This window comes from Scophthalmus maximus, chromosome 14 (genome assembly GCF_022379125.1).
Source record: "Scophthalmus maximus strain ysfricsl-2021 chromosome 14, ASM2237912v1, whole genome shotgun sequence".
In the NCBI taxonomy this organism is placed as follows: domain Eukaryota; kingdom Metazoa; phylum Chordata; class Actinopteri; order Pleuronectiformes; family Scophthalmidae; genus Scophthalmus; species Scophthalmus maximus.
Genome location: NC_061528.1, coordinates 9,699,565 through 9,725,526, shown reverse-complemented (window position 1 = coordinate 9,725,526; position 25,962 = coordinate 9,699,565). Strand labels below are relative to the sequence as shown.

Here is a 25,962-nt window from a genome sequence, read left to right as displayed (position 1 = left end):
TATTGGGAGTGGAAGGACAACATTTGATCATACACAGGCTCTTTGAAATGCCAGGGAATGATTCATCCACTAGTATGGCCTTTGGTCACAATGTCTCTGGACTGTGATCAGGAAGACAGAAGATAAAGGCAGGAAAACATTTAACGTCGGAAATCTTGAAGAAGAAAAAACAATCCCTACCCATTGCCTACAGTTTGGTCAAAATTGTGCTAAAATCTGGGTGCAATCTGCCTGCTGTGGCTGCCCATGTTCCACATCCTCATTATGAGGGAATTGGGGAAGAAGACGAGGAAACAGAGCCGTGTTCATTTTGGTTTATTTATCACTGTCTCTTCCCTTCCTGCAGCTGCAGGTCTTGCATTTAAACCACCCGCAAGACCTCGCAAGATTGTCCAAAAATCATTTTGCTTCACAAATACGGCATATGGCTGCACTGTTGCTTACATTCATAATGCTTAATTCTGTATCAACCGCATGCTGCATGGCATCCGTCTGGAAACTACCTTTAAGAGAAATGTTACATTAAAGCTACAGACACACATGCATGCAAACACCCATACAAACGCATTACCACTCAAACACACACACACACACACACGCACATCTGGAGAAAGTGCTCCCTTACACCATGATGGTGCACCAAGCCATAAATGCTTGCACACATTCCCGCTTGCTGCTGTGTTAATATTTCAGCAGTGCTTGACACACTGAACTACATTCGAGTGTGGGTTTGAGATGAGCTGCGGGGGAAAAGCAGCCGAGTCTGTAGACGAGGAGGATTCAGTGAGAAAGAGCAGGAAGAATGACCGGGCGAAAGAGGGAGAAGACTCCAATTATGCCCATTGATCTGTCTGGAAATACATTTCCTTTATCCCCTTTCTTCCACCTCTGATCCACGCTCAAACCCTCCTTCACTGAAAAGAGGGATTTTAGGCGAATAACAAGAAGCAATCAGACAAGAAGAACTGGTAAAACTGCAAAGTCATAAATCCAATATTTTTGAGGTTATGTACGCCAGCAGCAACACAGATTTTCTTTAATTCAAGCATCTTCTGTTTTGGTCATCAGGTCCAATCTAAGCCATGGCGCTGTGCAAGCCAGAATGTTTATTTCACACTTTTACAGTTTGAAGTTGAAAATACCACCGTCTATGCTAGAAATTCATATAAGTCTGACCAAAAACAAATAAGGTTTTGTCCTCTCAAGAATGTTTATTAACAGCTGTTCATTATTGCTGCCAGCTATAACAAAAAAAGAGTAGCAACATAAACGGAACAAAGTGGACAATGATGCATGACTACAAGCAGACATTGTTTGAAATATCACAGCTGGTGATTGTAAATCTTTTGCCCCAGGGACACAAATTCTTCTTGTGCATGTACAGACGTGCGCAACAATATAAAAAGCTGCCTCGAGGGTATTGTATGGGGTTTCCCAAACCAAAGTCGCGTCACAAATTTCGCAATATAGGCTATTTATATCACATGGTTATAAACTACTAAACCAGAATAACCCTTAAAAACAAGTGACTCGTTAACGTGCAAGTATTCCAATTTTGAATGGGCTAATATTGAGCTTATATTATACAAGAACAGCAGGAGGAAAAGTCCAAACCAGACCAGATATTCATGTTGTGCTAAAAGCCAAGCCACGTGGTCGGCAACAAGCCTCCTCACAGCAAATGTTGCTAGAAAAGTAAAAATATCCTTCAGATTAGAAGTGGTACATCTCCTGTTGACAGTGACACACACGCTGCCTCATTATAAGCAATAACATATAGTATATGGTAGTGCCTGACATGGGACACATTCCAGTTCCCCTGCTCATCTACTGTGTGCATGTCTGTGGCTGACAAATGAAGGGGGGCCCTGTAGCCTCCAGCACTACACAGTTGGACTGTGTCCGCCACACTCAATCTTGAGTTGGAGGTCCAGGCGAGGCAATACGCTGTGAATGGTGCAGGGGGTGTTCAAGTGTTCCGTGGCACAGCATGGGTCAATCTGTAGTGTGAACATCCTCTGTGGGATATGGAAACTCAGCGAGTCCACGCTGCACAGCTCTGCTCAAATCTGCAGCAGCTGCGGAGGAGATAAAACACTGCCGGGTGCACGGAGCTGCATGGATTAGTGCTGCTGTTGACAGACAACGAGGCTTCATATCTCTGCAGAGGGCTACACTTCCTGGCATGGTATTAAGTATGACCCCTGCAATGTACAGATAATGTTGTTGACGCTTTATGTCTTCAAATTACACACATTACAAGTTTCCAGGTTGTATCAGTTCAGAATAAAAGGTGTCTGCATTTCTAGACTGGGATTTTATTTTGGCAGTTTACACTGAAGTTATGTTGAAGTGGCAAAAACTGAGAAAACCTAACCAGATTCACACCAAAGATTGCTACCAAAATTATCTCAGTGTATTTCTTTTTAGATACGCATCTTAATCCTTTTGTCTATAAAATCTCAGGAAATCGTGAAAAAAGTCTATCACAATTTCCTAGAGCCCAAGATCATGCAGTCATGTGTGCTTATTTACCAACCAACTGATCCAAATTAAAAATATATAAAAAATCAATGATTTACAGTGCAAAAAAATAAAATCCTCATCTTGAAGAAGCTTTTTGCCATATTTACTTAAATAACTTGAACAATCATTTGATTTCTAGAATAGGTGCAGATCATTTTTTGGTCCATTGAGGAATCAATTCATCGTATCAAAGCGTGTTTGAAAACAATAATTATTATGTATTTACAATATTGCTTTAATAACTGGATATAAAGAACTAATAGTTTCTTCTTAACAGGCAAACATTTTACATTTACTCTTTTGGCGGATGCTTATATCCAAACGAACTTACAACTGAGGGGCAAAACTAACGCCTCAGTTCAGAAGGGGACCTGAAAAGTGCTGAATATAATCAATAAGACAGTGCACAGTAAGTGCTAGTGACAGTAGACATGTTAGGGAGTAAGACTGGTTCTTGAAGATAGAGAGAGACAGCCCTGATAGTATCTGAGAGATTGTCCCACCGTCGAAGCACAAAATGGAACAGTCAGGACTGTGACTGCCATGTGTGCGTGCAGGGATGACGATACGGAAAAAAAAAACGTTACTTGGAGGAACGCAGAGGCCGAGATAAGCTCCAGTGTACCGAGTTCAAGTGGATGTGTGCAAACCCAGAAGCTGCTCCATAGACACACAGGAGTGACTCTTTGATTCGGTCCATGAGCATCAGAGGGACATCTCCCCCTTTTAGGCAAACTGAAAACAAGGCACACTACTGCCCTGTAAGGACTTACACGTTTCTCCTAAAAGCTCTGGTCGTACAGTAAATGTGTATGTTAGTGGAACAATGTGACCACAGGCCCAGAGACAAGGATTTGCCAGCAGCGATGTCAGATCAAATGGTTTAATTTGACACTGAAATCCTTGGAGATCTCCTAGTGGTAAAACAGCAAATGAAATGCCTGTTTCTCCTCTCCACCTGGACTGACCACAGTCCCAACATCTGCTGCATACGGACGCCACCACTGGCCTGCAGTGACCCCCCGAAAATAACACCACTTGTAGTGATGCAGTCATTCCAAGCTGTTAACAGCAAGTGGTGGGTAAATACAAATTAAAACACATCAAAGCAAAATCACACGTGAGCACGGAGGGGTCGACTCGAGGTTTACACCAGGCAGTGGACAATCCTCCACGCAAGACAAAGCCAGAAATGTCTCTGGCTCAGAGGAGTAGAGCAGAGTTCAGGAGGAGTTGGAATCTCATCTGAGGAGCCCCCGGTAGGATGAAGGTCAAGTCCACAGCTGGTCATGTTTCCACGCTGTGGGGATCTGCGGGGAAGAGAGAGGCCACAACTAGGTGCACTGCACTGACATCACCCACATATGCAGGCGGTGCAGGGCCGATAAAGCAGGCTGGCTCCCAGTTGGAGCTCTCCAGGGACGGCAAAAAGGAAGTGGCTGTTTCCTGCTGATGTGTGTGTGTGTGTGAACCCTGTCACAACAAAGCCGCCTCTCGCTGCCCACTTTTCCTTCAAACTCAATCAAAACTCCTGAACCACGGAGAGTTCTGCAGGCATTAGCTGCTGACCTCCTCCAAAATTCAACAACACAAATGGAAGAAAATAAAAATTTCATTACAGGCGCACAAAGCCAGGAGCGCCATTTACCCTTGACAGGCTTTAGAAAATGTGTTTTTTTTCCTGGAGTAAAAAAAATTGTGTTAGAGAAGGTTTTTGGATCCTGCCATACAGTTACACAGGGCTGCACAATGGAATTTCAATAAGCCTCACATGTCAGATGCAGAGCTCACGTAACAACCCCAAAACAGTGTGGATTCAAATCATTGTCCAAACAGTCTGTTGCATGGATTCAACTCTAGTCTCTCTTTGACCTGAGGCTGAAACCCGGGTTATCCTGTCCATCTTTAAATGGTACAAAAGAAAATACAACAGGGGCCACATCCTCTTCCCTTTGCTTGGTATTCTGGGACAGTTTATTTATCCCAGGAGAAGAAAACGGCCCATTTTCCTGAGGGGTACCGCTTCCTCTACTTTGTTGTGGCGCTGAATAAGTATACGTTGCACGACAAGACACAGGCACAAATTAAAAAGTAAGCATACACACACACACACACACCATGCACTGTATCTGTATGCAGTTCTGTCGGGTCCGAGGGGAGTGAGTTTGCTGCAGTGGATTCAGGTTGTCATTAATATGTTCTGCTAATCAAACGGTGCCTTGCCTTGGTGCTGCAGCAGCAGAAACGGTGCCAAGCCCAGAAGGCCTGCAGTCCCCCTCTGACCCCTGCCAACTGCGCTTTGGCTTCACCAAACAGAAACACAATACAAAGTAAGCTTTTCCATACAAGCTTGTGCAATACAAAACTGATCTCACCGCATATTCAAAATGACCTGTGATAGATAAAATGCATTTTCCTTGACTTTGTTTGTTTTTTCTTAGGAAACTGCTGCTTATGGCACACCGGACAATTTTTAAACAGCGCCAGGGGGGCAATTATGATAAAAGCAATTATCGAAACAACCTAATTTCAAATTTCCATCTGAAATCTAATTCAAACACTGTTCCCCCATCACTCACAACAATGCAAAGAGCTCTCCACAGACGTGAAAGGTAGGAAAACATTGTGTATGAATGATGTTACCGCCACCTACAGGCAGAGGAAGAATATACGTTTTTACAGAATCTAAAAAGAGGTAAGACATAATATCGAACAATAAAAACATCTAATTTTTATGCACAGTGACAAAACTCTGATTCCCTGAAGACAGCACATGGTGATGGCTCCTCCTTCAGTGATTATAGCGCTGCCGTGTGATACTATAGTCTGTCAGGCAGTTCTCTCCTCCAGCGCTCATGTGTATAACGCAGACATTGTTTGTCACATGCGTGTCATTTCCTGCAGCTCAGTGTGGAAACAATCATTCCTCACAATAGAGTCACTATGGGTGCGGAGTAGGTGACCATATACAAATTGGACTGTACAAAAAAAAAAGAACCCAGCTCACAATATTTCCACAGCAAAAAAAAAGGAAACAACTTAATTCGAATCACAAACATGAGGCAGACCCGCTGGCTGCCAAGGCCAACGCTTTTACCTCGTACGTGGCAGGACAAACCAAATCATCCAGGTATCCTGATTTGCACAGAGAGAAGAATTTCCTCTGGATGACAAGCTGTCATCACTCGCATGCGTGTCATCACTGTGGTGACAACAGTCTGGTCTAAACAAACCCCTGACTGGCTCAGTGGCCGGTGCCCAGGTGCGAAAAGGGGATTTCAGAGCGAGTGTGTCATCGTCGCGGTCGGGCTCCGACATGCAGCGAGGAAGCTGGGAGCTTAGAGATCCTGAGACAAGCCCACACTGGCCTGACGTGAGGCCATCGGCAGCTACGCTCTGTTAGTCACAACTGCAGGTCCAGCATCGTTTTAAGGAACTGCAGAAGAGTCACGGACGCACAACTCGCAGTGTATTCTCTGTATTCTCAGTGTAGTTCAACGTGTGGGAGGTTTGACTCCATAAATAAAACATATAATTATTCAGTAATTTGGAGTCAAACGTGCTCATGTCTCGTGGCACCATAATTGTTGCCTACAAATGAACAATCGGGGTGAAATAGATTAGCTAGGAATCGAGATATGCCTCTCTAGTATTTAACCTGTAGTCTCCACCTTTGCCTCCAAAGTATTAATATTACATTAGAGTCAAAGAGCTATGCATATAATCTTCAGAAAAATGTTTACCCAGCAAGACCCAGAATGGAAGAGGCTTTGTGTCTTTTCATAGTTACTGTTAAACAACCTTCTTGACTGTTGGGTATTTGTGGTACACACTGTACTGGTCAGCATATAATGCAGGCATCAGCTGACTGTATTAAAAACCCATAAGCATGTAAATAACAAAGTAGTCATCAGTCATTAACAGGTAGATAACACAGTAAGTATGTCTCGTTGATAAATAAAATGGAAGCAAACAGCAGTTAACTATTAATCCAGGTGCATCAGCTTATGGATAATATCCCACAGCAGTAGGAGGGGGGATCTTCTCCAACAGATGGTCCTTACCAAGATTTCCTCAAATATCCCACAACGAAAGCCAGTTAGACTGAGCTGATTAAACGGCAGCTCCCTCACTTTCAACACAGCAGCAGTTGCCACACAGGAGTATGATGCCGGGCCCCGCACTGCTGCTGGATGCAGGGAGATGTTCAGAAAGTGTCAGGTGAGGGAAACGAGGGAAGAACAGTGGAAATTTACTGTCATCTAATCTTCTCGGAGAGAGGTGTAAACACAGCCGGCGATGTACCGTGTGTAGAGGGGAGATTAATCTTTACAGCCTCTCAACTGCAGATTAGCACGAGGCTGGATTTAATGGGAAAGTGGAACCAAAGACAAACGGGAGAGTAGAAGAAGAAGAGGGGAACAATAAAGCAGAGAACATAGGTCATTTGAATAAAAGGTCAGGTTAAAACAAGCTGATTCAAGACGAATCAGGTGTTTCTTTCCCGGTTTGCCCGCGACTTGTAGATGCCATGTTGCAGGGAGAAGGGGGGGTGGGTAATTAGGGGGGGTTTGGGAACCTTTAAGGATCAGCTAATCTCAGTAGGCTCTTTGTTTGTAATCAGTGGAAATCCTCTTGAGCCCGGTTCAATGAGCGCTGCTGACAATCAAGGGAAGCGGAGGATGGAGGAGGAGACGAACGCATGTCCGCGCACCTGCACCAGTGAAGTGGCAGTGGATTTCGCCGCAATACTGAACCACACAGCTCCCCGGAGAGGCCACGGACGGCTGCTACAAGAAGCTGTCGCACATGACGGCCACACGGAGGGAACATGAACATGTTTGTGTTCATGTTCTGTTATCCAAACAGCATCTATATTGAACGTAGAGTTGGAGAACATGTTGATACAATCGGTGCATAAGGTGCAGACAACATCGCAATCATCGATGAACAGTACCTGTATTATATCACAGATATATTGATTTTGTAAAAAAAAACAAACATGCAAACTGGATGTCATTCAAAGTTCTTGTAATGCAACAATGGCATACGCATACATGCAAAAAATATTACTCTAAACCGTGAAGTTAAAACCCGTTGGCATGCGTATTTGTACCTAAAGTCGCATGCATTCAAAAATCATGGAATTCCAATTGTGCTTAATACACAGATGCCATAAACGTACACACACACACACATCTGTTGTAATTTGTGGCTTATCAGCCATGTGGTTATACACACACGTGGGACTGGCTTTAGAAAATCCAGGAGTGGTTCACCACCTTCTTCCTGTTGTAGCCACATTTGCTGCTACTGCCCGAGCCACAAGCCGTGCCGCGACTCCCCCCCCCCGCCCCCCAGATGTCCCCGCCCTTCCTGACAGAGGAAACACATGTTATGGGATAGATCCCTGTTTTAGAATCGCTCGACTGGGACAGTCAATATTAAACTGCATACTTTGTCTCACGGTCTGTCTGAGTTTTCACTTTTTTTCTTTCTTTTAGCAGCATCAGAGTTCCTTCAGTCCCTCATGTGGGAACACACACAGTGCAACAGAACTCTCTCATGACAAGAAGAAAAGAAAAAAAATCTCATTATTTGCTGCTGATCCGGCTCCTGTTGTTGGCATTTTGTAAGATTTAACTTGCATCACGGATCAGGCTAATGCCACAATGAGCAGGGTGGCTGCTATGGCAACTAAGATGGATGTGACATTTTTTGCGAGTCTTAAGTGATCCCCTCGAGAAAATGCAAAAATGAATGATCGCCGCAAACTCGAGTTAATCAGAATCAATCAATCCAAGTTCAAACATGGCTAAAGCGTTTTATTAGTCATGCAAGACTTATTGTGAAATATTCCCGCAAAAAACGCTTAATGTTTTGTGCTTAATTCACATTCACATTTTCCCATGAGTCGGTTATCGCAGCTAATCAGATGGGTGGAGTAAATTCAGCACACTGCTCCGTGAGTGGGGGTTGGTGCCGTCGGCCTCCGAAGACTGAGTGGGACACTAATTGGAGATTAAGTCAAGTCAGGGGTATTGAGCTGTTTATCTGCATGGCGGCGTGCACGGTGAGGAACAGGGTTGTGATCCTGAATGTTTAAAACGCTCACCGGCGAGCGGGGCGTCTGTTTTCAGGCTCCTTCAACGCGGCATAACGCGTGGCTGAATGTCCGTGTTTCCCTGATCAGGGTCCAGGATCACTTTGTTTACCTCCATCACGATCAAGTGTGATTAAAAGCCGGGTGGGTCTCAGGAACACAGCCACACTGCTGCTCCTCCACAAACACCCCAGAGCTGACTTTATTTATCCATGCGCTGACGGTAGCAGAGCGCACACGGAGCACAGTTCTGCCTCCTCACGTTAAGTCGCTGCAAAATAAACTGGGAGCAAAGGAAAACAGAGTGTGAAGGACAGATGTGTCTCCGCTGTGTGCACAGGCTTTGACAGAAAAACCAGACACTGATTAGGGTCACATGATTTCCTACTGTGTGAGTCTTCCATTATAATTTTTTTTCTAGCTATTGTCTAGTGTTTCTCCAACTCATTTTTCTGAATGTCAGCTGATATAACAGCAGGCGAAGGAATTTTTCATTTATTCATATAAATAAAAGCCCCGAATCTCATTGAATTTGTTGCTTTAAACGGAGCACATTTGTATGTTGTGGGCTGAGCGCGCACAATGGGCTCGTTTCGGCTTTCAAAGAAAATAAAAAGGACCTCAGTGTTTCATGTAAATGTTTCTTGAATGGGCAACTCATCAAAATTCATTTCACGTCGGATAACTTGCCTTAACGTTTGTACTGTAACCGTTTACTGTCGGACAGAATGTTTCTCCGCCAGCGGAGGAGAGACACTGAGTAACTTTACTTTTCCAGTGCTGTGCCGTAAGAGCAATTACTTTACTGGAGGCATTTCGTTTAATGCCACTTCATGTCTACTCATGTAAGAAGAATACACTGGATTACTGCATTTATCTGACAGCTGGGGTTACTGCTACCATTTCAAATGAAAATTTCACACTAGTTAAAGTTATAAAACACAATTGATTGATTGAATACTGTTTTACTGTGCTTTTACGTAAGCCGTATCTCAGTGCCTAAGGCTACATACGACAGAGTAGTTTTAAATTGTTCTATTGGTGCTTGTACTTCTTCCACCACTCGTCTAAAATATTTTTTTACATTTGTCCGATCTGTCTTTTCACATGGCGAGTTATTACAAAAAGTCAAAAGGTGAGATGCGGACCCTGCCCCATAACTACCCTTTCCTCGGCCCCACCCCCTGAAGGTTTTGCCCCGCCCCCTCCCCCGCCCGCTCCGGCCCACTGCGTGTCAGAGTGAGGAATGTGAGCTATGCAGCCGGCCTGGTGAAAAGTCATTACAGTTTATCCCCTCTGGCTGTGGCAGGTCCCGTCCACACATTGCACAAAACCCACACGAGCACTGAGAACGGCAGAGACTTAGAAACCCTTTAATTAAGCGAACAGCAGGCACTGTGGGAAACATCCCAGGGAAGGGTTAACTTCACGCTGAGGGAACCTGCGACTTTTATCTATTTACCTAATGCTGCGTTTACCCGCCCGTGCTCCGCTGCCTCGCAGGACCGAAATGAGAGCCCTAAACGTTCGGGGAAACCCCAGATGAATGATAACAAAGTCAACAGTAACTTTCACTTTTCATCCATGGAGTCTGATCGCACACAGACGAGCAGCACAGAGCGGGAATGTTAAGTAGTTCCCGACAGCAGGCCTCCATCTTCAACACAGAAGAAAGTGATACTTAGTCATTTCTGTTCCAGTTAAAAACACCTCATATTTGCCTCTAATCTGCCTCAAGTGATGAATGAATTGGCAGTTTTCATGCTATTTATAGATTCTTCATTCGGGGGTTTTAACTCTAAATCTCAATGGGAAACTAGCCTTTGTATTGGCTAATTGTATGTTAATCCACCCCACTGTGTTGCGCCACATCCGACAGCAGATGATCCTGGTGTGATCGGCATCAGGAGAGGGAATGGGAGGTCAGTGACCACAGCGAGGGGTCGGAGGGGCCGGAGGGGGAGAGAGATGTTGTCCGAAGCAGATCGACCTACTGTGAACGGGCTGTTCGCCTGACACTAAACCCAGGTAGTCACGTTAGTCACACAGAAGGTTGAGTGGCAGGGACTATAAAAGAACACAAGAAGTCAATGTTTGTATATGCTGGATGACTGGGTGGCAGACGTGGTTCTCAACCTTTTTGAGTCGTGAGTGACACACCAGGAATAATACATTTTAAAAATCCGGCTGGTGCATGCAACTTATTTCTCTTCACCAGGCAAGTTTCTCACGGCGCACAAAGTCAACTTAATTTTCAATCTGTCAACGTTTTTGTCGTCTAAGCACAAACCAATGTGCACACAGACTTTGACTCACACAAACACACTCAATTGCATCAATTCTATAGCAGATCTTATCACTGGTACAGGCAGTTTAATGAAAAACTATTTTAAAATATGTCATTTTATTTTGAATATATATATATCAAATATCTTCCTGTAAGGTCAGATGGTTGTGGGTTCACCAAAGCCATTAGGATTCATCCCCTGGGAACTTTTAACATCTGTACAAAAATCCCACGGACATCCATCCAAGAGATTTACAGATATTTAAAGTAGTGGAATGACAGAGTGATGGACTGACATTACCATCTACCTACAGAGCGACACCGCTGGTCTGGCTAAAAATAACACACATTCACAAGAGTTCATGTTCATCAAGGCTATCACAGTCCAAAGGACACTGGAGAGCAGCGTACAGTTACAACGCATCAAAGAATCACGTCAAACCCGACACTCGCCGAGTGAAAGAGCGAACCTCTGCCCGGAGGAGAGGGCAAATCCTGTAATTGGCACCGATTCAAAAATGGAGACAACGCCATCCATCAGACGGTAGGAGGAAACAAATAATGACAAGGTTACGTGTGTTAGCATGCAGCGTACCCTTCAATCTCTCCTGTCACGGTTAACAGCCATATTCCGACAATTACAAGTTAATGGTCAGTTGCAGTGAAAGACGGGAGGGAAACGCTACTTTTATAGACAAATTAAGGAGGCCGAAAGAGCACGCACGCACGCACGCACACGCACGCACGCACGCACGCACACGCACACGCACACACACACACACACACACACACACACACACACACACACACACACACACACACACACACACACACACACACACACACACACACACACACACACACACGGACTTAAAAGGAAATGTGCTAGTCATTAGTCTGCTCTTTCTAGACATTTCTCCATCAGCCAACATAGATGCGTTGCTCAGTCTCCAGTCAGGAGATGAGCTTAATCCGCGGGTCGTCGGATGGGTGTCACCACACGGTCACTACTCTGGGTGACCTTTTGCAAAGCGAAGGAATCGGTGATGGCAGGCGGAGCAGCATCCACCCTTCGTACAGTGTTTCTCTCTCTCTCTCTCTCCTGTGTGGGCCGGGCCATTTAAAGGCCCCCGGGTTTTTTTTTTTCCAACTTTCAGATGTCTTGAAGTCATTTATGAGAAATGCAAATGGCGATCTCTATTCCATTCATTCAAATCCACCGTAGCTTATTGGATCAGAGATGATGATGCCAGAGTTGTTATCAGTTTCCAGAGAGACACAAACTAGATTAACCAGATATTAGTCAGAGGGAAATGAAGGCCAGAGAGGTTGAAGATCAGTAAAGTCTTGCACAGCTTCCCTTTGAGCCGCGCAGACTCAAAAATAGCAACCTTAATGGCCTCAGTGATGGAGGCAAAGCAATACATCACTTGATTGCTAATTTTCTGGTGATGATGATGTGCTGCAATCTATGGCTCTGTGGCAGGATGTGCGTCCCAACAGAGAGCTGTGAAGGGGAACTTTGATTCAGGGCAAGGTGCTAAATGTACAAAGCCTATTAAAAGCGATGTCGGCAAGGTTTCTGTAACCCAGTGGCTCCGCTGTTCAGCCATCGTCTCCATTTGGACGAATAAGAGAGCAGCAAATCTAAACAAGCTGTCAGAGGTGCAGAGACGGTATTCCTGCCTCTATCAAAACAAACGGCACCTCAGCAACAAGTCACGACTGGACATAGAAACCGTCGGATGGAAACAAAGTCATCATTTCCTTATGAATTACAAATACTGGGGCGGGTTTTGACAAGCAGGTTGAGTCCTTGGAGGAATTTGGGGAATTCATATGTTCTGTGGAGGTGAGAGTGCTGCCATACACTTGCTAACAGGAAAAACACCCACTGGCCACGCTCCTCAGCGGGCTCTTTGTTATGGTAACCTCTCATGTGATCCAAAAACAGCCCTGCTCCATCAGGCAGAACACTCAGACAGACAGAGTGGGCGGTTTGACAGTGAGCCCTGCCCAACACTTCGGTTCGGCCCAAATACAGCAACAGGAAACCTGCTCTATCTAGGAAAAAGACAGGCCTCTGCTCTCCCACACGGAGATGAAAGGCAGGAAGTCATGGGCACTTCCCGCTCAGGCAGGATGGAAAGATTTCGGAGACTTCACTTATGGTGGCAGTGAGCTTCCGTCTATTCTGAGAATGGAAGAAAAATGAAATGTACAAACAACTCTCACATCCATCTTTACTCCATAGTCCACACAGATGGAAAAGTCGATACAAATGATGCAACAAACCATGGAATCGGTGCACAGACGTGGATGTCACCGTGCAGTCGCTCAACCAAAAATCAATGGATTACAGATTACATTCATACAGTGATTCGTTGGGGGACCAAAGCAGTTAAACATTACTGTATTTCCCACATCAGCAAAGAACATGCTGATGTGACCACAAAGAAATAATTTGTTACTTAAAAATTAACATTTAACACTTTTTTCTGACATGTGGTTAAACTATACTCTGGCACAATACGGAGTTTGTAATAAAAAAAAATGCAGCACTTGACAATCAGCTGTCCCAAAGAGACAAACCAAGTGCACTTCATGTCCATGATATTCAATCAGTTTTCAATTGTGCTGGAACAAAATCCGTCTGTCTGGCCACCGGATCAGTTGAGTTGGCGTTGTGACTGCAGTATTAATGCGCGCCAACCAGGGTCGGTCAGGGGCGGGCCGGAGGAAATCCTTTCGGTTTTTGACTGTAGTTCTCTATATTATACTGATATGTGCTCAGTTGAAGAATTCTCTCCAGTTTCCCACTCTCTAACTGAAAGAGTGGCAAGTCTGGTTTAGATTATAACCACAACTGCCAAGAGGCATGCCAGAACCCAAGCAGACAAATTTTTATAGTGAGTTTGATGGGTGTGTTTCATTTCTCACTTTCCTTGAAGCCTTCGCCCCACAAACCATGTGTCACTGCTTATATTTGGGTCTCGCGGAGTGGAGCTCTTTCCACTTCCGTTACAGTAAGCTGCGTTTACACATTCGGAGCATTAACGTTAAAAGCATTAAGAGACAATAGTGCATAAACTCTATAACACCTGGTGCGTCTCGTCTCTTTAGAGGCCGAGTAGAAGCGACTCTCCACAGGTTACCAGAGCGCCAGGACAATCCAAAGAAAGGCAATATATTTTAAAGGAATTACATGATTTTCTTCGGTGTATATGGACATTTCTATCGGATAGATGTGACTGTGTTATGAATCTGGTTTAGACACAACCTGCAGCGACCTGGCTCGCCTCCAGGAACTGTGCATCACTGCTGCGGCTGTAACCAATGATCATGTCGATAAGCACCCCGACTACAATAAATGACTTCCTGTTATGTTTAGAACACCTGCATGTACCTGTCCCTTTCCCCTCAGAGCAGTATCTTTGCCTCTGTCTCTCTGTGCTTCCATTTTATAAACTTTTCTTTGGTTGAAACTGCCCTAATAAGAAAAAACGTTAGTCTTCAGAAATGTTTTTTTTTTATAACTTACTCATTCGACTAAAGAATATATAATTTGTGTGTGTGTCTGAGTTTTCAGTCTGCAAAGGCATAACTGTCCCGCATGGTAACATGCGTCCGTTAACAAAACCGTTGGCTGCTATGAAACGCAGTGAGGACTTTATTTGTTACATTTTTTTGGCGCTGTGAGATTTACAGTATACAAAACACATTGAGGGGTTTTGGAAAGTATAGTTTGGAATTTTACACCGTGTGGCGTAAAAGTTTTTGGGCTCATCTAATTCACAGCATGAGACAGTGAGAGTCGTTTAATGGGTGCACTGGTTACCAGAGCAGCCTCATGTATTATTGACCCGTTCAGAGAACTCATCTGCTCTCCCACCTCTACCCCCCCGGGTTTGTAGCCTTTGCCGTCACAGTAACAACGGCAACTTATGCACCCTCTTAGTCCGATGCCGACAGGCCTCACAGTGAAACAGATAGAACAATGATGAATGATTTGAGATGATCAAACTAACTCCGGTGCTACAAGGTGAATCTTGAAATCTACCAAACGCATACTTGTTGAGCGGCATGTGGACCAAAGCCAGCTTCAAGGTCATGAGAGAACAGGCCTTTATCTCCGCAAACGATCACCGGGAACATGTTCTGGTACACTTACTTTAGAAATACACACCCACTGAGGTAATCCTGGGATTCCTCGAAAAACACACTTTTGCATGTGTGAAACAAATAGATGGAGAGGGCTCGTGAAAATAGAGCCTATACTGTGTTTGAACATGCAAGGCGAAGTAGGCGAGGCCATGGTTCGTGCTGTTGACCTCGTAAAATGTAACAGTGTCTTCAAAGCATTGCATGGGGGGCTGATCACTGGCCATGTTTGAACAAAATGTAAACAAAAGGTAACGTAGCCTGTCGCGTGACGCAGGGAAAGGTCGCCCCCGGGTACGAGAGGTAGAAGAGATTTGATACTGGGTCGACTGTGCGCATCGAGGCAGGACGAACGACCTCTGCTTGTTGATGTGGAAGCTACATTTAATTGGGTGAAAACACGCGGCGGGAAAACGCTGTCCACCTGCCAGATAGATTCAAAAAAGCATCTAAATTGTCCATCGGCCATTTTTTAACACACACACGCAGAGGCCCCCGCGAGGCAGAGAGGATCTTGTCAAAGCAGTTTAGCTCGCACACGGGACTTTTCCCCACAAGGTTTTAATGCCTAACAACGAGGCTAAGCAGCAACATGTGTACTCTGTTGATAGTTTGTCCGTGTTGCCAACATTTTAGTGTTCTTTTTCAGAGAGCCCCACTTTCCCTCCCGGTCGCACACTGAGTCAGCTGTGTGTGTGTGTGTGTGCTGGCCATGGGCGGCTAATGGCATCACTCCTACATAATAACACCCATCTGGTGGACAGCTCCCTCGGGTCGGGCACATCGCAGGAACACTCAGGATCCCGGTGCATCGCCATTAGGTGGCAGGCAGTTAGGACTATTGATTACAATTACACAACTGCTGCTTCATACACTGTATACACTACCAGCTGTCATTGATTTGTCATATGCCCACGAGCCGATACATCGATGACATTTACAGTGCAGGCAGCTGAAGAGACTCACAACAACATAACACTCGAGACACAACTCTGACTCCATATAATGTAAAGGCAGCGAGGCGGCGTCCCGTGTTGCAACCAAACACAAATTCAAAGCTGATGACAGCCGTCGTGGCGCCAACAGTGTTCTCAGCGCGTCTGAAGTGTGGGGGGAAACAGAGGGATGGCTCAGCTGAGGGCTCTGGCCTGTTACACGTCTCTGCGCTCTCCACTCCAACAATAAACAAAGAGGCTCTGGCCAGTGGGAGCCTTCATGAAAATGCACAAGTTTGTCTGGAGAGGAAAGGAAGCGGCGCGGTGCACTTGACTCCAAAACGCAGCAAAGAAATGTCTGCATGACAAGTGGGTACACGTGTAATAAGTATCGGTTTCTGGCCGTTTTAAAAGACAGAAAAACATTTGTGTTTCCAGTCAAAACAACATTATCATGGGAATCAGAGCGGGTGACAATGGCCACACTCTTCCCTTTATGCCTCTGCAACAGATCCCTCTATCCCTGCTGTGGCGTGTACATGTTTTCATGGAGGAATTCATTTATGAGCCGCGTGGACAGAGGTCGTGTGTGCGGTCACATTCTTGTCCCACTGAGACGCTTCAGAAAACACTTGAACACTCTCTACAACATATCCATACGCTCAGTCATACAGCTCACATGTCCAGGGGCGGGGCTAAGACGGAGGGCCGAAGGTGGCACGGGCCCCGTGGACCAGGACAAGTCCAACACAAAGAAACGCACAAAGTCGGCATGAACAACTACAAAGAGATACAACAGCACTACCACCATCACCACAAAGAAATGCAAAACAATCACAAAGAGATGGAAATTGATCATGAGTAAATTATAAAACTACCACAAAAGGATGAAAAACTATCACCAAAAAACAATTAAGAGGCGTTAGATGACAACAAAAAGGTTCCAATTGAAGTCTCAGTCTGTTAACCCCCCCTCTCATTCAACAGTTTCTGCCCACAAGTTTACACGACTGAGCCGCTGATGCCTGCTGATACTAGCACAAAAGAACGTCCCACACCAAGTTTGTTCAGTCCTTCTGAAGCGCACCGATTTCTCAACCCGCATACTTGTATCCATTGCTTCCCTCTTCCCCCCGGGCGTCTCTGGCAGTGCACCAGGAGTGAGGATGAATAAATAATACCAAGGTGTGGTTGGATGTCTGGGATCCTGACTCAGGATTCCATTTCCCTGACAGAGAGAAACTGGACGGTGTCCGTTTCGGTTACCTAGCAACTTCTCCCTGGAAAACTGAAAAACAATCGAGACGTAGAGCACCGAACACCCCAACACACTCGGACACGACAAAAGGCTTGACTCCCTTTCTGCCCCACTCACTCTCTCCGAGAGCTCTGTGGAAAGCTGACACTGAGGAGGTATGTGTGTGTGTGTGTGTGTGTGTGTGTGTGTGTGCAGGTCCTCGACAGCCAGATGTTGTAAAAGTGGACGGTCAAATTCAGCATCAAGTCACTGTCACTGGACACTGGGCATGAAATCGAAGCCACATGCTTTCCCTTGTGAGGAGGTAACGTGCCATCTCAGAGCCTCCCCGAGACACCAAGTACAAAACACCTTGATCGGGCACGGATTCCTTACAGCCTCTCCAGGGAATGAGACTATGAATGGGAGAAGTGAGAAGGAGGGTGAAGGTGCGGAGGGAACTGGGTTGCATTTTCATCAAAGCTCACCTAGAGCAATAAACTGTTCTGTATGAACTGCAAAACAAAAGATGATTGTCAAGTTCTCTATGCAAAACTCCACTTCCTCCCCAAGTGTGTTGAATCCCAATCCCTCACCGTCGCACAAGTGCAGGTTCAGGGTCACTCACTCATGACATCATCTGCAGTTGTTCAGCCACATGTGCTCCCAACCGGCTGATCTCAAGTCAGCCGGCCCCTTCCTCAATGCGCCTGAGGCTGCAGGTGAATCCCTGCAGACATGGCAACACTGACTGGGGTATTAAGGCGGAGGAAGAGGTGTGTACTTACAACCAGCACGGACGTCCTCACCACCTCCGAGACGCTCTGCCGGAGTTCAGCCGCCGTGCCCGGCTTGCCCAGACCGCGCGTAAATCTCCTGGTCTCCGGTTGCGCAGGAGTTGCCATCGTTGCGCACCACTTTGCGCCGGCGACCGTCCGAATTGCCCGTGTTGTTAGGTGGTTTAGAGGAGACTCATCACCGCGTATTATTCTCTTTATTATCCGTCCCTCCGACCCCTCGCTAGTGCGCGGCGCCACTCTGAAGCTGGGTCATGTTGTGTTGTGGCGCGGCGGTCGATTCACTCCCGCCTCTCGGGCTCATACTGGTCACTCGGTGAGAGTCAACGTGTGCGGCGTTGTCCCCGAGCTCTGCCTCTGTCCGCGGGGTTTCTTGTTGTCATCGCAAAGTATCTTCTTCTTCTTCTTCTTCTTCTTCTTCAGAGGAGGAGTTTTCATTGGCCGACCGTCCAGCGCCAGGCAGCCGGGCAGGAGGTGTATACTCTGGTTGCCTCTCCTCGGTGCGCTCCGCCCCTTACCGGCTCAAAGGCCCCGCCCACTCCCGTGCGCGCGCGCGCGTGCGCGTGTGAGCCGCTTGGCCTGGGACTTTGGACCGCGAGTGTTTAACAGCATGAATGACTGAATCAATATTTTTCCTATTACAACAAAAGACACAACTCTGGCGAATATGGTTATTATGCTTGTAGTTGAGTCACACTTCTCCTCTGTGTCTCTACTGTTTTTAACTCACACTAGAGCACATTTCCACAGAATAACCAGAGAATGAAGTGGATTAATATCAACCAATCAAACTGGTTCACTCACTTGATTATACAAAGCAGATTGGACTTGGACCAAATTTGAATTTTACTGCAACAGGTAAGGGGGGGAGGATGTTGTTTAAAAAAGTATTTGAATTTACCTCCTCACATATATGGGGGCAGCAGATTAGTTTCAGAGGACATAATGCCAAACTTAATACATTTAAGTTTGGGTTTTATGTTGCTCAATACATAATCTTTTGATATTAATTTGCTTATTTTTGTCATCCAATATGACTTCCAGGCTGTCTAAAACGATAATGCGATTTTTTTTAGCACACACGAGCAGTAGTGGTTGCTCTTTTTGCAATCATCACCATCACGAGGTTCCATATCATAACTATTAAAAATCACAGTTTAGTAGCAGTGTTTCTGCTCGCTGTTGAAACATGAAGAGTTATGTTAAGGTTTGGATGAATTAATAAGGAAAATGCCAGAGGGTAAACAAGAAACTGAGCATTGCTTCATAATGTTTGTATTGCTATAGACCATGGCTCTGTGCATGATGTTGAAGAGTGCCCAAACAAAACTTCTTGATCACTGATGCCATCTGTAGGTCAGGCCTGTGAACACACTGCGACGCGATGCCTTGCATCTCTCCTGAGAGTTGAGCCGCAACAAAACAACAAGACACACAAATCAAAGTTTGAATGTGTTTTTATTGCTTTCATTTCCAAAGAGCTCTCTGATGTCTGGAAAAAAACAACTGCAATTCTACAGCAGAACTGAGGTTTTCCCATCTCATTTGCGTCACCGCAAAAACCCTGTCAAATGCATATTTCCATTAATTTAGACCCATAAAAAAAAAGATCTGGTGTCTTCATAATACGGGAGGCAGCCTAGTTCAGTGAGGGCGACAGCACTTAAAACTGAAAGTCTCTACTTTGTTTCACACATAATCCTTAAAGCTTTCAATTACACTCATCTTCATAATACAATGATTATGAACAATTCTCTTGCATTTCACTGCTGGAGGGGAACTTAAGATTCATAAGGAAAAAGATTAACAGTCTGAGACGTATTCATACAACAAACATCAGCAAATAGAATATTTACTTAAAATGGCATTAGTGGTGATGGCAGCTACGTCTGGCCACACTCTTATCAATCCTAGGGTTATGTCAATAATAATACAACAAAATAATTTTGTATTTTCATCACCTTTTTTCAACATGAACACATTGTGCTGGGCCAGGTGTGAACGCAGCATTGACCTTTAAAAGGTGACCTGTTTTACATGATTTTCTTTTTAATCTCATGGTATATCGCATTATCCCCAATGTAACAAAATAGCATTAAAAAGTTCCAGGATGTCGATATAAACAGTTTGGCACTGAAGTTGCAGGACATTTTTTCTTTTGAAAGCAGCTGTTTTGAATAAAACAAACAAGTAGACAAAAGTGTTATGACAATGCAGTGATGGTTTTATCATCTATGAAAGGATTCTGAATATCTATATCGACGTGTTTACTGCTGTAAAAACAACCGATGGCAAAAATGTAAAACCAGAAAGATAGGAAGTGGTTCAGACCATTAGAAAACAGTATAAAATGACATCCTTAAAAAGAGGTTTCAGAGTTGAGAGTAAAAATGCCAAAAAATGCAGTCTCTGATGCAGTCTAAACCAGCGGACATGTCACCATTAAAGCATTAAAAAGCACCAAATGTGCATGGACACATGTACAAATGTCCCGGGTTTATGTAGAAAAGAAAAGCAAAGAGTCCAGTGGGGCGGGGCAGGAAGAGCGGATGCCACCCGAGGGGAGACGGAGCGTGGAAACGAGTGAACTCAGTGAGGATGGGACTCTTTGTTGTTCAGCACGCGGTTGTGCCTGGAGGGGACCGTGGCGCTGCGGATGACCTCCATCCACCTGTGGGCAGAGAGAGGCGGTTCTCATGAATCCTCACAACACGTCACAACACGTTTCGTAGATGTGTGGGTGTGGTAGGACGAGTCTCCGTACCTCTCAAACGTGTATTCACTCTCTGTTCGGAAATAATAGATGTGGGACTTGAAATGCAGCTTGAAGACGTAGTCCTTGTGAATGTTTTCAGAGTCCGAGGGGACGGTGACCGAGTAGCCCAGCAGAGGAAGGCTGGCCAGAGGATAATCATCCTGAGGAACATAGAGAAATGGGAAATGAAAGGATTAAGTGACACCTTTTGGGTACGTAAATAATAATTACAAAAAGTAATTTGGGATAAAAATAAAATAGTCATGATATAAAATGGCAATTATAGCCAACAAAACAGATAAGCACACTATTAAAATGCTACAAACCCAGTGGTGGACGATGTACTCAAAACCACAATGTTAAACCTTTTCTTTTGGCATATCTTGAGTTCTTTTTGATTTTGTTGAGTTTTACATCTTTGAGCCTTTCATTGATATTTAAATAGAGGAAATGTCTGAATGTCTGAACACTGAATTTATGTAGGCAGCCGCGAGGCAAACCCAACTGCGAACCACAGGTTTAATCTTTAAATTTTGTTATTTATAAGCACATTACATTATGTAAACTCTTAATGTCTTAACGTCGAGTCAGCAGGACCTGTATATCTGTCAGTCTTTCATTCACGGTGGGATTGACGGCTCTTTAAAGTCCAAAAAAATGTTATTGACTATGGAAACGTTAAACTCACAGAATGTGTTGCACAAAGATCTTCTGAGGCGAAAAAAGAAAAGAAGTGAGATGAAAAACCGCATGGGAAAAATGTGTTGACCTCTTACATGACACAGAGATTTGACATTCAATACAAAGGTGTGATGCTTCTGAACCCAGATGAGAAGGATAAACACTGACAGGTACAGAGTGAGGAGGAGGAGGAGGAAGAGTGAGAGAGTGTGGGAGCAGGCCGTGGTGTGTTCACTGGACATCACCTGGTGAGACTTGTAGAAAAACAGGCTGAAGTTGGTGAAGACCACCCAGAGCTTCTGCCAGCCGTTACTGTTCTTGAACTTCCTCAGTAGATTTCCTGACAGTTGATTCTGCAAACACGGGAAAAAAAAAGAAGTTTGAAATCTACAAATACACAAAGTGGTTTTATAAATCTACTGTTTCTTGGTACTGAACTATTCTAATATTTTTTTTATTCTCCAACAAAGTTTTAAACTGGTTTGTCTGACACATTCCCACAGCCCCATCAAATGAGTGATCTCACAAACGCTAACTCTCGTGTTTAAAATGTGTTCACTTTGATGGATGTTTAAATGACCGATATTCTTACAGCGGAGATGTGTTGATCCCGCATCTGTTAATGTGGATGATTTGTTTTCGCTTTCAGCAACTTTTCTCCAGTTTGCATTCATACCACTCGTGTGGCAGCAGCTGGATGTTGCCATTTTAAAAGCCTGTGGTGATAACGTGTTACTACAGATACAATATATGTTCTGCTTTGTTTATCCAAACTATCATTTCTTTTAATTTAATTGAGCTACTCCACATATTTTCCATTTTCCCTCTGGAAATTGGAAAAGTGCCCGATGAGTGATTCCCTGGTTGGATTAACTTAAAACAGGAAATGAGTAAAGAACCACTTGCAAAAGTGTTTGGCTCTTCTGTTTATTATGTTTCATGATCATAGGCCTTTTAACATCAATTTCAATTTGAATCTTCAACTGTCAAACACAAATTCCTCTCAAACCAAGTAATGCATCACTGTACTATATACAATATGAGGCACCAGACTTATTTCTGGTCCATTTTTATTTCTATGAAGCGCGTTGTAATATTGCCTGATATGGAGCGGTTCAAATATACACACACACACACACACACACACACACACACACACACACACACACACACACACACACACACACACACACACACACACACACACACACACACACACACACACACACACACACACACACACACACACACACACACACACACACAGAGGGCCCCTCTCCTGTCTGCCTGGCTCCTTTACCTCTAGACTCCTGCAGGATTCACTAAAGGAGAGGCTCTGAACACGGTACCAGCAGATAACAGACAGAGGCACCGGTCCCTGGCCACTGGGGGGCCCCACCAGGGGGGCCACATTCTCACTGACTGGACAAGGGTCCTCTACCACGGAGGAAACGCACAGACGCATGGGGAAAAGAGACAGAGAGAGAGAGAGAGAGGGGGAAAAAAACAGACAGGGAGGGAAGGACAGAAACACAGAGACTGAGTCGGTAAAACACAGGCATGCAGTGGCAGGGGGTTAACACATTGGCCAGCGGTGTGTCCAGGCAAAGGCTGTGAAGAGGACCTAGTTACAAAGGAAGAGCAGAACTAGATCAGGACACAGCTGGGCTGTAGAGAGGCCGTGTCCCAAAACAGGATCCGTTCTGTTAGTGTGGCACGAGGAAGTTTAGCAAATCTAGATACTGCTCTCTCTCTCTCTCTCTCTCTCTCTCTCTATTTATAGACAATAAAGAGATTTCAAGCGCCAAGAGGGAAGAAAAAGGGACAGAAGCACACAGGAAAGCCACAGTTTTGGGTGTAGATAAGGACGTCGGGCTGGCTACAGTGAGACAAAGCAGGGAGAGGTGGGAACAGTATTTTTACTGAGGCTGCAAAAAGAGCAAATAAATCAGCCTTAACATAGAGCGACTTTTGGTGGACACTCATCTGATTTTCAAAAAAGCTCAAATACTGAGCTCTAAGGCTCATCTTTGTCAGTTTTTAACTATATGCTCTCCGTGAGCATTGCTTTTACAAGAGGATGTCAAGCGCACCGGTGGCAAGTTTCTTTCTATTCTGCTGATCGACAGTTGGTGGCAGTAATGTGCAAAGAAAAACTAGCAGTAGAGAAGAAGACTGCAGGGGTCATTCCACATTCTTCTTCGGGAAAGGTAATAATTGTAGAACATTTGATGATCCGTTCCTTACCCTTTAGTACCATCATCAAGTTAATATTCATTTATCTGTGACGCTTAAAGCCATAATCGATATTTTTGTAGGTCAGTTGAGGAAATTTACTTGATTATCAACCTTTGAACTCATTCATGGAGCTCCTGTGGCATTTACTGAATAAATATTTCACCCCAATCTTTCTATAATTTGGATTTTTGAAGTTAAATAATGAAAAGAATGAGCCTTCAAATCTTTTAAAATGTGTCCGTCACACTGGTAAAAAAAGATATCCTTGAGCATAGTTAAGGAGTTGAGGCGCAGCCCAGGAGGATACTGTTACCACGGAGAGATAATCACAGTGTATTCAGATACAGACACACACTCAGAAAACACTCAGAAGGGAGAAGAAGAGCGAGGCGGGAGGGGAGGGGCAGGTCTGAGGTCGAGTGCTGAGGTTTGGCTGGTACCTCCACAGCTATGCTAAAGTCCACCATGGACACACTGGTGTTCCTGTGCCAGCACACGTGCACCATGGTGTTACCACGGTGAGGGGCGGGCCTCTCCAGCGCGGTGTGCGACGCGGTCGCGTCATCCTCAGACTCTGCCTCCACCGAGGAGTCCTCAGGGCATTCTGGGAAAGTCAGGAGGATGTTACTGCTTGACAGTGAGCAGGGCGATGAGGGGAGGAGGGAGCTCAAACACAAGACAGCGACAGGTTATTCACAAAATAATCAGTCTTGTGTATCTGAGATTTCAGTGGGTGGAGTGTTAGTATTTTCCTTTTCACTCCTCGTTGGACTGCACTCAAGACTGAATTATACAATTCACGTTCAACTTTATGCTTATGCAGCAACTTACTGTTGTCCGTCAGGTTGCAGCTCAGCAGGTCAGACGACGGCCCGTTGCTGGTTTTTGCCGTCTTTATGGCCGTCTGTATGTCCTCCATCCACTTCTCCATCTCTGTCAGTGAACTACAGCATAAAAAAAACACACACATATATGTAGCGAAACGGGCATGTGTCACAGCAGGAAGTCCTTGTGGTTAAAAGAAGTCTCCCCGTCACAAGTCTGATTCATGTTTGTCCAGTTGTCCTGCCAAATTCTTTTTCTAAATAAAACACTAATAGTCACCATCTGCTCACTAATGGCAACCGGATCAGCAGAATGTTTCTTTGAAGACAGAAAAGGTTGTTATCTTTTTCTTTTTTGTCAGAGTAAAGGAAGAGCAAAGCCCCCAGTGAAAATTCCACCTTTGCTAATCATGTTGGTACTGTATAATATGACTTTGTTATTCTACGAGTTTGTCATTATTTGTGAGAACTCAACTGCATCTAACTCGGGTGCACATGCAGCGATTTCCAGACAGATCCAGAAAAAAAAAAGAAATGCACTGGGCGGCGCTTGGGGTCAGTTTAATGTCGAGGTACAAGGTGTCTGAGGTTGACAGCCACTGTTCTTACCTCGCAGCCACCACCACCGACTGTCGCTGTCCAACCAGCGTGAAGGCGTGAGGCACACCCCACTCATCTTCACTCTCCCTGATCTGCCAGAAGAACACAAGAAAAAACAGACACAGAAAAAACATTAGAGAACAGCCGTATCTGGGACAGCGAGGACGGAAATAGACGAAAAGGCAGCAGAAGGAGGGAGCGAGGATGAAAGTGAAGTGAGGGAGAGAAGGATGAAGTGAAAGTGTGTGTGTGTGTGTGTGTGTGTGTGTGTGTGTGTGTGCTGAGAGCAGCAGCTCAGCTGTTAGGAGTTGATTTGCAGTAATGACAAACTAGTGACAGCCGCTTGAAGCACTTTGTGTTCAGTTGAGCAACACAGCACTTACTGTCATGCCATGCAGCGGCAGCTGTCCGTGCACTTTGAACTGATTGGTCCCCGTCATCCCTCGACTCGTGTACAATATGACATCGTTGAACTGAGGCCAGAGAGAGCGACACAGAAAAAAATGAAATTCACAGGGTCTTTAAGTCTGTTTTTCTTTTGAATCACTAACCTAAATGTATACAGTATATTCCAATAAATATTTCCAAGGAGGCACAGACCACTTGTCATAATTACTTTCCCCCAGCGCAAACCTTTCTTCACCATACAGTATATACTTCTACATTTTCATTGCCCTGTTTATAAGTTACATTTCTGACCAAACCAAACATGTCATAACAAACGTCAGAACCTGAACAACATGTTATTCTCCTCTATACGAACGTTCACAGTTGCTCTACATCTGCCAACACCCTCTGAGTAATGTGTAGGTGGAAGA

General features: G+C 44.8%; 2 protein-coding genes across 7 annotated transcripts in view; both read right to left on the bottom strand.

Annotated features, from left to right (window-relative positions):
• Window positions 1-18,515, bottom strand: part of zmp:0000001200 (dedicator of cytokinesis protein 9) — a 65,383-nt gene extending 46,868 nt beyond the window's left edge. For all 4 annotated transcript variants that reach the window (XM_035603791.2, XM_047337085.1, XM_035603788.2 and 1 more), the window contains exon 1: window positions 18,038-18,515. In XM_035603791.2, coding sequence (XP_035459684.1) covers window positions 18,038-18,154 — 117 coding nt within the window. In that variant the 5' untranslated portion in view covers window positions 18,155-18,515. The remainder of the gene's footprint in view (window positions 1-18,037) is intronic.
• A 970-nt stretch (window positions 18,516-19,485) lies between these two features.
• LOC118282810 (FERM, ARHGEF and pleckstrin domain-containing protein 1-like) overlaps window positions 19,486-25,962 on the bottom strand; it is a 47,534-nt gene continuing 41,057 nt past the window's right edge. For 2 of the 3 annotated variants that reach the window (XM_035604269.2, XM_035604270.2), the window contains exons 21-27: window positions 25,528-25,617; window positions 25,154-25,236; window positions 24,552-24,664; window positions 24,161-24,324; window positions 21,728-21,835; window positions 20,811-20,962; window positions 19,486-20,717 (exon numbers count right to left, since the gene is read on the bottom strand). In XM_035604269.2, coding sequence (XP_035460162.2) covers window positions 20,636-20,717; window positions 20,811-20,962; window positions 21,728-21,835; window positions 24,161-24,324; window positions 24,552-24,664; window positions 25,154-25,236; window positions 25,528-25,617 — 792 coding nt within the window. In that variant the 3' untranslated portion in view covers window positions 19,486-20,635. Of the gene's footprint in view, window positions 20,718-20,810; window positions 20,963-21,727; window positions 21,836-22,782; window positions 22,920-24,160; window positions 24,325-24,551; window positions 24,665-25,153; window positions 25,237-25,527; window positions 25,618-25,962 lie in introns of all 3 variants that reach the window. The other variant, XM_035604271.2, reaches the window with a different exon arrangement.